Source organism: Malaya genurostris, chromosome 1, assembly GCF_030247185.1.
Source record: "Malaya genurostris strain Urasoe2022 chromosome 1, Malgen_1.1, whole genome shotgun sequence".
NCBI lineage: Eukaryota > Metazoa > Arthropoda > Insecta > Diptera > Culicidae > Malaya > Malaya genurostris.
This window is the reverse complement of record NC_080570.1, coordinates 93,566,352-93,580,340: the sequence shown is the minus strand read 5'-3', so window position 1 is coordinate 93,580,340 and position 13,989 is coordinate 93,566,352. Positions and strand designations below refer to the sequence as shown.

General features: G+C 33.2%; 1 protein-coding gene across 8 annotated transcripts in view; it reads left to right on the top strand.

Annotated features, from left to right (window-relative positions):
• Nucleotides 1-11,180, top strand: part of LOC131425091 (cAMP-specific 3',5'-cyclic phosphodiesterase) — a 111,113-nt gene extending 99,933 nt beyond the window's left edge. For 7 of the 8 annotated variants that reach the window (XM_058586676.1, XM_058586680.1, XM_058586677.1 and 4 more), the window contains 3 exons: nucleotides 2,754-2,916; nucleotides 2,970-3,326; nucleotides 3,383-11,180. In XM_058586676.1, the coding sequence (XP_058442659.1) occupies nucleotides 2,754-2,916; nucleotides 2,970-3,326; nucleotides 3,383-3,445 (583 nt within the window). In that variant the 3' untranslated portion in view covers nucleotides 3,446-11,180. Of the gene's footprint in view, nucleotides 1-2,753; nucleotides 2,917-2,969; nucleotides 3,327-3,382 lie in introns of those variants that run through there. The other variant, XR_009228941.1, reaches the window with a different exon arrangement.
• The last annotated feature ends 2,809 nt before the right edge of the window (nucleotides 11,181-13,989 follow it).

Sequence of the window (13,989 nt, the reverse complement as noted above, 5' to 3'; positions counted from 1 at the left end):
GTTGCGCGCCAAAAGATTTCTTCAACGATCTAATATTCTTTTTGTGTTAGATCTTTGAATTCATCAAATCTTTATGTTGAATGTTCGCATCACTATTACTGCAGTGTTGCATATTTTTCATCTAATTTTGTGATATAGTTTCCTAGAAAATTTAGTCAAATTATACGTACCGTGCTCAATGAAAAAAGGAGTAAAATAAATCCAAAAAAATCAGAAACCATGGAAAAATTCGTAAACATTCGATTTTTCTTTCTCGATGACTTTTAACAGCACGAATTTTTTACTTCATTTCAATATGAACCAAGAAATATGGATATGGATTGTAACTTGGTAAAGTCACTAATAATGTTATCCCGAAAGATCTGGTAAAATTGTGTAAATAAAGAATCGTACAAAAATGCGTGTCAAGCAGATTTGAACTATATCTCACACACAGAAAAAAATACAGTAAAAATAAATAAATTCCGAATAATTCTAACACTTTTTTGTTGTGGTCATAGTGACAATAACAATTCTGGTTTGATGTAACCATTGTTTTTTTAGTCTTGATATCTTGGTTTGAAACAACTGTTTCCTGTTTATTTCATGTTTCGCATTCAGCTCAAAACGAATTTATGATCACTGTGCTTAGCGGATTATGTTGATCCGCGAGAAGGCATTAGCAGTTTATTATAATCTGCTAATGCACTAATGAGCTGAAGGCGAACCGTAAAACAATCAAAACAGTCATGTGCACTTTAGTACGGGTCAGGGTCATTTCGCCTAAAGCTATTTCGCCAAAAGCCGTTTCGCCAAAAGCCGTTTTGCCGAAAACCATTTCGCCGAAAGGGTAATTTCGCCGAACGGGCCACTTCGCCGAATGCCATTTCGCTGAAAGGATCATTTTGCTGAATCCTGTAATTGAATAAAGATTGATTCATGAACCTCAGAACGGGAAAACTAGTTGACTTTATTAGTTACAAACATCGAAGCATTTGCATAGGTGTATCTAGCATGCAAATGTTTGTTGTGTTTTCCGTTTACTGAATAAAAATGAAAACACATCTAATTCGGCTTCGTCACATTGTTTTGATTCATGTACTGCCCTAACTAAAGCAAGCAAAAGAACCTAACTTTGAGTAGACCGGGCAAGCGAGGTGGTACAGGTTTGTATGCGAGAGGCCTTGCGTCGCCTCGACGGCTTCTTGCCGCCAAGCCATCTTTTTTTGTTTTATTTAAAAGATATTTTTTATTCAGGCCTATTTGCGTACAAGCTTCACGTGGCCGATTAAGCCGATTTTTTAAATAATTTTTTTTTAGTTGGATCTCGTTGTCACCCTTTTTCTAGGGGGAGAGGAGCTTCTATTTCCCTCCTGCGAGGATTGAGGGGCACTTCGTTCGTGGTTCGTCTCGTCATCCATTGCCACATCGATGGTATTGTTATTGGTTTCATTGCTAGTTGCTGGAGATGAGCCTTGTTGTACATTGTTTGCAGTTGCTGGTTGGTTGGATGGTAAGTTGTTAACTGCAGCTGGTGTACTTTGTTTTATAGGGGATGATGATGGATTCGTTGAAGGGGATGCTTCATTGTTGTTGGTGGCTGTCACAGGTGTACTGGGGTTGCTTGGGGATTGTGTGGAGGAAGCACCGCTGTCCTTTAGTGTAGTTGTCTCCTTGTCTAGTTTATCACATGGCTTACCGTAGTGAACAGCTTTTTGGCAATATTGACATGTGGCTATCTGATTGTCATAGGTAACAAGTGATTTGCACGGAATTCTTGTATCTTGAAAATCACATAAGAAGGTATAGGCTTCTTCAAGTGTATTCGTAATAAACGTACGCCATTTAGAATACCCGGGAAAAAAATCTTCCACTTTTCTTTTTCCATAGAGAGAATCTCTCCGTATTGGGACATAGTTTTGCGAATATAAGAATCGGTGACGCTTGAGTGAAGATCATGCACACGCACTTCTATAGCACTATCATCCAAATATACTGAAATGTTGTACTTAATGTTCTCGTGCTCCACATAGTGCACATTGTTATTGTCTTTTGCGAATTGAATTGCATCCAACTCTTTATAAAACTGGATGTAAACAACATTATTCGTCTTATTGCATTGAAGTAAATGCACATATTTAATGTCAAGATGCATTTGATCCTTAAGCAAGCCTTCTCGTATCGAAGGTCGAATTTTGCAATGCCTGAAGTCAACAACAATTGTATTCTTTCGTGTCGGCGGTAGCTTTTGTTCGTTTGATTCACTCATTTTGAGGTCATACCAAGTACAGTATTGTGTAGTGAACAATACTACACAATACTGTACTTGGTTTCTTCTGTCCCGAACGTAAGCGGTTTTGTTTTATCGACTGACTTGGATGAGATGTAAAACCGAACTGCCAAAGCCATCATGATTTCGATTATGTGGCTACACCACACCAATTATCCAGGAGACACAATAACACAAAAAATGGAGAAATGACCCTTTTGGCGAAATGACCCTCTCGACGATACGACTTCCGGCGAAATGACCTGCTCTCCTTTCGTTTAAACCGGTACCCATGAGGTACAAAAAGCTAAAAGATAACTATTTTTTTTATTTGAGCAACTAATCGTTTTGTTATTGTAAACAACCTGGATTTTTTTTTGCATGTATAACTCTATAAAATGTTGTCTGAAATTTAATTTCAGACATTTTGTTCTTATTTGCGACAATTCGTTTATAATTTCGATTACTCATCCACAAAATTAATATTATTACAAAATGTTTGCAGGAAACAACGTCAAACTTTTCGAAAAATGGTAATCGATATGGTGCTATCAACAGACATGTCAAAGCACATGACCCTGCTAGCCGACCTGAAAACAATGGTTGAGACGAAAAAAGTAGCTGGTTCTGGAGTACTACTGTTAGATAATTATACTGATAGAATACAGGTATGGGTAAATATTTCATCAGGTGTATACTTCATTAACACATCAACCAACAGGTGTTAGAAAACATGGTACATTGTGCTGATCTTAGCAATCCCACCAAACCTTTGCCCCTGTACAAAAAGTGGGTCTCTCTGCTCATGGAAGAGTTCTTCCAACAAGGAGATAAGGAACGAGCCGCAGGAATGGACATCAGTCCGATGTGTGATCGACAAAATGCGACAATCGAAAAATCGCAGGTTGGTTTCATCGACTACATCGTACATCCTCTTTGGGAAACTTGGGCCGATTTGGTGCACCCGGATGCACAAGACATTCTTGACACGTTGGAAGAAAACCGTGACTATTACCAGAGCTTAATACCTCCCTCACCGCCAGCGAATGACGATGCGGAGGACAAGATTCGCTTCCAGGTGTGATGAAATAACATAAATATTCTTGCTGAACAGTAATGAACATTTTATTTCAGATGACACTTGAAGAGGAAAGTGCTTCAGAGAACGACGACTCACATCGTGAAGAAAATCCCTGAGTAAAATCACATCATCATCCTTTTCCGTGAAGTAATGATCATATGGACACAAAATAATACACAGAGTACACTCATCTTGAATTTGCAACCGTATGTGCAGACCAGTACTCACAACATTAGAACCAGCATGTGATGCAATATTGTTGTAGAATCATTACAAATGGAATATTGAAAACAACACACACACACATATACATACAAACATACACGCGTGAGGGCAGGTTCCCTACGTTATTATACATTTAAAATATATAAATATATATATGTAACACGTTAATAATTTATTAGTTGAAAAGGATTTTACGGACAACAAAGTTTTCTACGAATAAGTTAGTTTATTTTTGATACGTCTGAGATGTATATGTTGAAACCAAAAAGTAATAAATAACAGATATACACACCACACGAATGGCAGAAATATGTCCATACCAAAAACATTTTTAATTGTAGTTATTAATATTGAGAGGGCCACATGATCTATAGCTTATTCATGAACACATCTAACCGCCTCCGTAAAAATATAATTTATAATTGTGTTATCCCAATTGATAACGATACTATCGCGCAGACCCCTTTTAATGCACATTTTCATCCATCTTTAATGAATGGAGTAAATTTTTTTCACGAATGACAATCTTGAACTACTCATGAAATAAGCAAACCAAAAATACCATATTCTCGAATATCTGAATCTGAAAGAAGTTTTGATACAGTTGAGACCCACTTCCATCATGTAATCAACTAAAACTGTTGCAATAATCTTCTATTATCAGTGTTTAAAAAGTAAACGATTTCAGATATGAATGCATAAGACTTCCAAGCTCTCAAAGATTGAGCACGTGGTTCAGTGCGATAAAATTTGAAATATTTCTCGAGAAACAAAGAATTGACGAAAAACCGTTCTTTTTCGGCTCGGTGTGGCGATACAGCGAGGTAATCATCGCTAGTCTAGTGTAATTCCCATTGCACTAAAAATATTGCTCTGAAGGATGAAGAAGAGGAATACATAACAGAATGAATGCAAAACTGTTTGTTTAGAAAAATAACTAAATATGCCCTTTTTGAATATTATTGCTTGGAATGGTAGTGAACTCCTACTGCCCTAACAAGTTTTAAGAATATTTAACCTTCGGTGTACAGTCCTCCAAAAACTCCCGTTGCGTACAATTGGAGGTGAGAGTAGCCCCGCGACTTCGATCGCGTATAACTTTTATTTTTCGGGGTCAATTGTCGAACTTTTTTCATTTTGCAGGGAGTTTTATCGGAGAAACGATAAGCTATGCTTTATAACAGCCTTCAATTTTTTTTGTGCTTTTGGTGTCCCGCTCCTGTGCTCCATTTTGGAATGGCACGACACGAAAAAAGTGGTGGGGTTATCATAACCTCATTGTAGCTGATGGATAAGATTATGGTGATTAAGGGAAATTAATTTTTTTTCTCTGGCGAATAATTTCCAGAGATTTTGGCCAAATCTAACCCTTTTTAGAATTTGTATCATTTTGAATGATGTAAAAACAAAACGATAATAAAAGCTCTCCAAAGCACTTCTTCGTCGATCGGTTATTGTCCTCGATGATTTGGTAACAGTTTTCGATGCAATTTCTAATGTTTGCTACCGATCTAACGAAATGGAAATAACTATTATTGTAAAGAAATGTTCGAAGACATGATAAAACATGAGTCAAAATTCAGATTAGAAATATTATGGGGGGTAACGGGTAATCAGAGGATAGAAAGACAAATTGAATAATAAATATTCTCATCAAGGAATAGTGTTTTAAGTATCATTTAAATTCTGATGTTGTGAAAACGAATGTTGGCTTAAACTATTGTACAATTATGATCAAAAATACAACATGCAACGTTACTGAGATGAATAATATCGATTACAGGTTATTAACAATATTTAAAAATAAATATTGGCAAAGTTGAGGACCATTGCATTTGAAAACATTTGTGTATAAGATTCTAGTTAAATATATCTAGATTCAATCTACACAGCTTTAATAGAATTTATCATTAATGTTCGTGACACCATCTAGAAATGTTCATTGAATTAATTTTCATCGAATGCAAATGAACTTACTTGCAATCAAAAAAAATATTCATGTCCAACCTCATTCACTCTCACATTTGTTGTTTTACAATTTGAAACCGAAAAACGGATACTTGTGCCTAATTACATCTGACGAAAATTTTTGACAAAACTGCCAACTTTATAAATTTGCTTGCATTTGGTCAAAAAGGGGCAAAGCGGGAACACTTTTGTTAATTTTTTTTACTATTCAAATGAGATATTCATTGCGTATAAAAATTAGCACTGTCTTTAGTGAGTAATAACTCGACAAAAACTATTTTTATATCAATTATTCGTTACGTTAAGTGATTGTTCGGAACGATTCAGGAAAAAAATGTCTCATGATTTTTTTCACTATTTAAATGAGATATTTATTGCGTATAAAAATTAGCACTGACTCTAGTGACTAAAAAGTATTTTTATTCTAATTATTTGTTACGTTAAGTGATTTTTCAGATTTAAAAAAAATTGCCCGCTTTGCCCATATAGGGGGCAAAAAAGGGTATTTTCAAAAAAATTCACATTAACAAATATTTATGAAGCCAATATTTCGTCAACAATTGATGATTATCAAACTATTTATTTAAATTTTTTTTTCAAAAAAAAACAGTTCAAAAATTACATTGTGTAGAAAATTAAGTCTCTAGTAGTATACATAAAAAAAACAGTTGAGTAGAATGCAATGAAAATTAAATTCTTTTTCGCGCGTCGACATTGTATCAGTAAGGTGTACCAGAGTTTGAACTCACTCGGACAAAGTAAGATTACTCGTAGTAGGTGCGCAGTGCTGCTATTTCAGCTCGCGAAAAGTATGTTGCTTGCGATTTATTCGTGAAATGTGAGAGCTGGATATCTTGATAATATGATGTTTTTATCTTTGCCCCACCTTTGCAACGAAAAAACATTTTTTTTTCTAAATATTATGAAACACAATAATGCTCAGAAACGCAAAAATAAAGCGTTGAAGAAGTGCAAAAGAGCACAGTGAAATAATACGCAACTTCTCTTTTTCAATATGGATTGAGATATTTCACGTGCAATTGTAAATTTCGAAAGATTATAACGACGTACCAAAACAAAAGGCCCGTGTCATAAATATAAATCTTGTACAAGAAAATTGACAAAAACGCATGGTAAAGATCGAGGATGATTCAAAATGAATCTCCAAAATATTTCGGTAGCTAGCACCATAAAGCAGACGAGATATCAAGCATGCCCCGCTTTGCCCCCCTTTTCCCTATATTTACAACAATAAGCTAAGTCGATATTCTTTATTGAGTGAGAAACGACTTTTGGTAACATGCATTATTTAAAACATCGCAATTCTTAACGACTATTAGCGTAAAGCTAATCGACGTATGTGGAAAATGTAACCATCCCAAATCTTATCCAACACAATGATTTTTCAATATCAAAAGTGAAGTAGTTTGTTCGAGAAATCTTACTTCAATTCTCTATTAGTTTTGTGTAGTAGTTCCGGAAGTCTTCTAATTTTTTCTGGCAATTTTAGCACCAAATATAGTTAATGACAAGTATCGTAATATTGGTTAGAAATTAGGTCGTCAACAACAGAAATGGCTACACAACTGATGATATTATAATGTGAACCGAAAGAAAAATAACTATAATAGATTGTAAGTAGTTATAAAATAGAAGCAATATCAGAGAAAAATCGAAAACGAAAAAATGTCGTTCCTGGTTAAACATAGCTGAGCTATCACCAAAAATTCAGTTTGTGATCCATTTATATTATGAATTGATTATTCAGGCTATCCTAAAGATTTTTAATTCTTTCATACCAATCTTATAGCGTGACAAATAAATTCAGATATAATTAACGAATGCAATAGTTTTCTATTTATTGTAATTTCCGAAACGTCAGAAGATTTTCTCTCGGCTGAATTTTTTTGTCATGGTATAAAACGGGTTTTTTGAAAACTTATTCGAGTTTGAAAAAAATTATTAGTTTGAAAGGCTGTCGAAACAAAGATTATTTATAACTTTCGCTAAAACAAGCAGGCACCGAATTGCAAATGCACTTTGGTGTATCGCGCGTGACTTCCAGCACTTACAAGAATACCTTAATCGAAAATTGTGAAATTGGTATTCGTCAAATAATCTTCTTTTAGTACAATACCCTAGAATTAAACAAGAAAAGGAAAACGACACATGAGAAAGAAAAACGATAGAACTCTAAAGCTGGAAATAGTGAAAAAAATTCACTAATAATGAAAACCACAACAAAAATATGATCCCAACAAAAAATAAGAGAGAAACATGCAACTGTCTGATTATACTAATAATTAGTTAAATATCCATGTGTAACTACTTTTGAGGGAATACAAAAGAGACAAAACAAACATAAAATTATAACAAAAATTTCAAGGATAATGATACCGAACGGTGTAGATAGCTTTAGACACTATTTTATTTTATGTTTCCTTGAAGTATTCTTGAATGTGTGCGTGTGAAGAACTGATGGTTATCAAATTTCTATGAAGAATGACATTTTTCAGCAGTAAAATCCATTAAGTTGCGCCTCTATGAAGTTCAATGCAAATCACAAGTATATTTAGAATATTAAAAGTCAATGTCAGTAGAATTGATCAATTATCATGTTATTACTTTAATTCTTTTTCTGGTTTACTAGTCCAGTAATATGTATGTTAGGAACAAGCAGATTTTTTGCAAATTTTCTTAAATAATTGCATCATTATGTAAGGTAACCGTGCCAATAATCATCTAAGCTACACCATTCATCTCATATATAAATATCATTAGGTAGATGAGAACTGTTATCTCTGTTTCACTGGCTCGAAGAAAAGCATGAAAATTGGTTTATTAGCTCAAAGTTTCCGCGCGGTTATAACCGTAGCACTGCACATTTTTCGCTCATTAATATTGCTATGATATTACCTCATAGAACCGAAGCGAAAGTGCTGACTACTATTTCACCGCAATGCGTTAGTTGTAGGTCGAATAATAAGTAAAATAATGCGGAGGATAAACTTATCAGATGATGATTGATATAGTTGCCTTACATAATATCACAATTTCATAACCACTGGACTACTAGATTGGAGTCTTAAAAATTCTAGAAAAAGCTACAGTTCCACCAGAAAAAAGTTGAGTGTTTTGATTCGAACACGTTTTTGTTTTGTGAATCAACATAACCATAATTGTTTACCTCAACCTTTTATGTCGCTCTTGCATGAGAAACTTGAATCTGATCCAGTGTAGTTTCGTCAAACAAACACTTTTCTCTAAATTGTGTTTGGTTCAGGTTCGAAACTAACTCGAATTTCAGTTCAATGACGTTGAAATTAGGTTCGAAACAAACGGTTTGAAAGCATTTTGGGTGGAAACTAGGTTTGATTTGGCATCAAGCGAAAACGGCCCTTCAATTGAGATTCTTAATTAACAATTAACAGCTATTATATTTATCTGGAAATTCAAACAATTATTGCATTACAAATTCATTGGTGAGAGTAAGGTTTCATTCACAAGTTTTGTCACGAAAAAATGGCAAAATTCTTATTCAGTTCTTCTTCTTTATCACAATTAGACATAGATTTTGAAACCTCCCTTAAAAATATTGTAAACTATATTTTTTAAATCCATCTATTGTGTCGTAACCGGCTGCATCGGCCAATGCTCAACTCCAGCACTCAATTATGCCCACTACTTATTATTCATTTTATCGATTATTTTTCCATACGTTAGAGAGATTTTGTTGCAAATTTTTGAATACAATATTTCCGAGAATCCTAAGATCTTTTGCTCATGATTTATTCTTTTAAAGACCAATCTCTCACAAACAACTCGATGCATATAACCCTGGATATTCCGTAGTCGCGTTCGGATAGCGGATCTATTCCGTTCCAAGATATTTCCATCTTTCCAGCAATACAACAGGTGTATTTCGTCTGTTTTTTTCGTCGAATGATTTACCAGGAACATGTTGCCTCACCAGCCGAGAAAGCGTGAGACTCATATTCTCATGAATTTTCTTTGTATGAGGTATGACTCTAACCAGAGCGTCCGAGATTCTGCTCTTGTAAGTCTCATCGACCAATTCTATGAAAACCATTGAACATAAATTCAGTCGTGACAGTGGAGGGTATATTCATCAAGTACATTGAAAATTTCTTCACTCCTCGGGTCATTGTCAATGCCTATTCTCGAGTCTGGGGTTACATTGGTTCAGTAAGATTGTGAACCATTCAGTGAATAATTTCAACTTTTGGTTAAAACTTGACAAATTAGAAAATTATTTGAATTTATTTTGCACTGAAAATAAAACGATAACACGTCCACACTTAAATTTTATAGCTGAATCTTGGCGGAAAATGCTGAGAATCACAAAGCCGTGTGTTCGGTAATCGTCTCGGAAAAAAAATCTAAGTTTGGTAGCTGTCAAATAACTTGTCAGCTCAGCAAAAGCGTAAAAGGGTTTCGCTTCATTATTCTATGATTTTTTTTTTGTTTCGATTATAGCGATTTTAACCTGAAGGTCATTTGCATCTTCGGACCAGGAAAACTTTCTAACCTTATGTGCGCGGGATTGAGCATCCACCTGGGACTGCGTGAAAGACATCGTCTTACCCATCACACTATACCCGTCCTCCGATTGTATGAAATAATTATTACTAAATCTAAGGTTTATGAGAGCGGGCGTTTTATTGATGCTCATTCAAATTTAAAACTTAAAAATGCAGAGCTTACATCAAAAATATCACCGCTGAAACGTTTGTTACGCATCTGCCTAGAAATAAGCAGTAGATAGTTTTTTTTTATCGAAATTCTTTACCTTTACCACTTATCTTTTATCGAAATTCTTTACCTTCATATAATTTATATATTTTCCAACACCACGAGACGGCTTGGGGCAATGCAAAATCGACAGTTAACATTGTCTCGCTGAATTTCAGTAAAACATGTACAATTATCTATACCATGTTTTCTTTCGTCAAGACCTAGTGTAATGAAAGTCTAATTCTCAGAAATATGCTTTCTGTGTAAGTCGTTAGAGTTTTTCATGCAATTTTATATTTGAAAAATCTGTTTTAATCCACCGAGTGGTGTAATATGTCTTCTTCATATATAATATTGGAATATTTTTCAAAATATTTTTTTTTGATTCTTATAAAAAACCAAAAAGATTGTCTGTGCATAATCTAGAATAACCTTGCAGAATGAAACAATTCTCAGATCGATACTGATACTGATAAAGACTACCAATTGGAATAGTTTTGAGGCCAGTCTAGAAAGTTTTTAAAGTGTTTTTTGTTTTATCGGTTTAAGTGACGCTATACCATTTTTAACACACTTTGCCATATAACTCCGGAACTGGAAGTCGGATTCGGATGAAACTCAGGAATTTCATATGAGATCACAAGACCTTCCACTTGAACTTAAGTTCACGAAAATCGGTTCAGCTATCTAAAATCGGTCATGCTATTTTTGAGGAAAGTGAGGAAGTATTTTGAAATAGGCATTTTTACACTAATCACCCTGTAATTCTGAAACCGGAAGTTAGATCCAAATAAAATCCAGGAACTTTGTATGGAAAAACTCTACCTTTTATTTGAATCTAAGTTTGTGAGAAACGATTCAGCCATCTCTGAGGAAAGTTAGTGCACTTTTTTTATTTTTTTTCTCACATATCACCCTGCAATTCCGGAACCGGAAGTCGGATTCGAATGAAGATCTGGAACTTTGTATAGGGCTACAAGACCTTTCATTTGAGTTTAAGTTAATGAAAATCAGTGCAGCCATCTCTAAGAAAAGTGAGTGCAATAAAATGTTACATATATACAAACATACACATACAGATCGGTTTTCACAGTAATTGCATAACCTTTCTGTATGAGAAAGGCTAAAAGCAAAACTATAATGAAATGATTTAATAAAGCTTCAAATGAAATGAAAGATTTCGAACCATGATCGTAATTTCAGTTATAAAAAAATTATGTTACTAAACGTTTCATCAAGAGATGGTTTGCCGAAAAAATCAGTAATGTATAGTCGAAGCAAGCAGCAGCATTGACTTTTAATCACAGGGAAAACACACACACACAAACCTGCACTTCCGAGGAAACATAATATTTATTGTTTTTTATTCAGAACAGTTACAAATCAAGGTATATACCAATTCGTTATAATCAAACTGATAGTTTAAAGTGAGGACATCATAGAATAAACTCTGGTTTTGAATTTAACTACAGTGCAGTGTATATATATATATATATATATATATATATATATATATATATATATATATATATATATATATATATATATATATATATATATATATATATATATATATAAATATATATATATATATATATATATATATATATATATATATATATATATATATATATATATATATATATATATATATATATATATATATATATATATATAAATATATATATATATATATATATATATATATATATATATATATATATATATATATATATATATATATATATATATATATATATATATATATATATATATATATGCATTAGTCGTATGATTTTTATACATGCATCCGGAAAGCTGCCCGAAGTTCAACTAAATTTCGCGCAATAAAGTGCCTCTTTAACATAATCAAGTATTAAAAGTAGTAGGATTAATGTAATCATATTTTTAGGAGGAAAACATACAATACGCTTTATGTGTTAGCTATTGAAAAGTATCCTTGTAATAGTAGTGAGTCATGAGCAACTGTTTTCGAAAAACTTTTAAATTCTGTCTACGTACTTCCTTCACCGAATTCTCTTTATCTACCTAAATCTAATTACTTGTTCTACAAAAGGTGATAAACATCACTCATCACTGACATAAACTACCACCGACCATTACCATGCATAACAAAACAAAAATGTACTGACAACGTGAAACTACGATTATATATCCGCTTTGTTGCGACTTGTAAAATAAATAAAACCTTTTCACTTGGTTAGTGAACGAACTTCCGTATGGCACTTTCCGGTTGACACTTCTGAGAAGGGTACTGTATTATTTCCCTACCCGAATATTATATGTTACTTTTAATGCAATGTAGTTAAATTTCGAATCGGGATCTTGAAAAAATCAAATGCCACAAAGGCTCTTAGGAAACGATTGACAAAGAGATTAGAAAGCATGGATTACGCAAATATATTTGTTGACGCTGGTCGTCATTCACTTAAATGTTTTACAATAATGAGTAATAATTTTGTCTGTGTTCTAGTTCCATAATTTTGCATTACAAAACAACACAAAGGGTACGGGTTCAATGCCGTTTCCGTTTCCTATTTTGTATCTTAAATTATTGAAAAAGAACTTAATTCATGTAACATGCGATTATGATTAAATCTTTTTCTTATTCTCACCAACTGTTTTATTCGAAATAAAATAAAGTATAGAATCGTAAAATATTACTTTTTTCTATCATTCATCAGAGTATTTATACTAGATTTATTGAGAAGAAGAGAAAGCAAGTAACCAAAAATTCCACAATGTCTAAAAAATATCACTTGCCAGATGCTTAACGTAAGCAAAGCAAAGTCTTGGCATTACATTCCATTTGTGGAATTTTGCCTTTCTGTTTCAACAGACTTCGCAGCCGATTCATAGCGTACAGAATCATTAAGAGGCGGTAGGGCCTAACACTTTTGAAAAATCATTTATTTTTTTCTTTGTATTTTCTTATAGTAAAACATTTCAAGAATATTCTGTGAAATTTTCAAGTTTATCGGAACGCAAGTTATGGGCCTTTATCTTCGTTTATCTCATACTGCGAAGAAATATAAAAGAAAAAATATGATTTTATGAAAATATTAGACCCTACGGGCTCCCTTGAGTATTAAATTATTTCCATTGATTTTATAGACAAAAAACTTTAAGCGCGTTTTTTTCGTAAGCAGGTTTCAGGTTTTGAAAGTCCGTGTCGTGCACCAATTTTGTTCAATTTTTGCACACAATCTACATATAAAAAACCAGACCCCAACGTTTTCCTTTTCGTTGTTTGTTACTTTGGGGAGATTTTACAGCTACAAAAGGGCGGATTTTTTTGTGACAAATCGTAGTTTTCACTTTGAACAAACACCAAAAATTCAAAAAATTAAAAAAAAAATCAAACAGAAACGTTGGAGTGTAGAAAATATTCTACTCTAACTTTGCTGCTTTGATTTGTTCACTTCTGATTGATCTGCGCTGGGATACAGTGGACACCGCAAATCATAAATCATGATTTTTAAGAAGTGTCCTCAAAAATACCTCTTCACCGACTTATTTCTCAATATTTTTCCATAAAAAATCACAAAATGTTGTTCGAATGATGCTTTTTAACATGCAAAACATTTGGATTTATTTTGTTGTACGATAATTCTGAAAATAAAACGCAAAAACTATTATTTTTTTCATCATTATATATATATATATATATATATATATATATATATATATA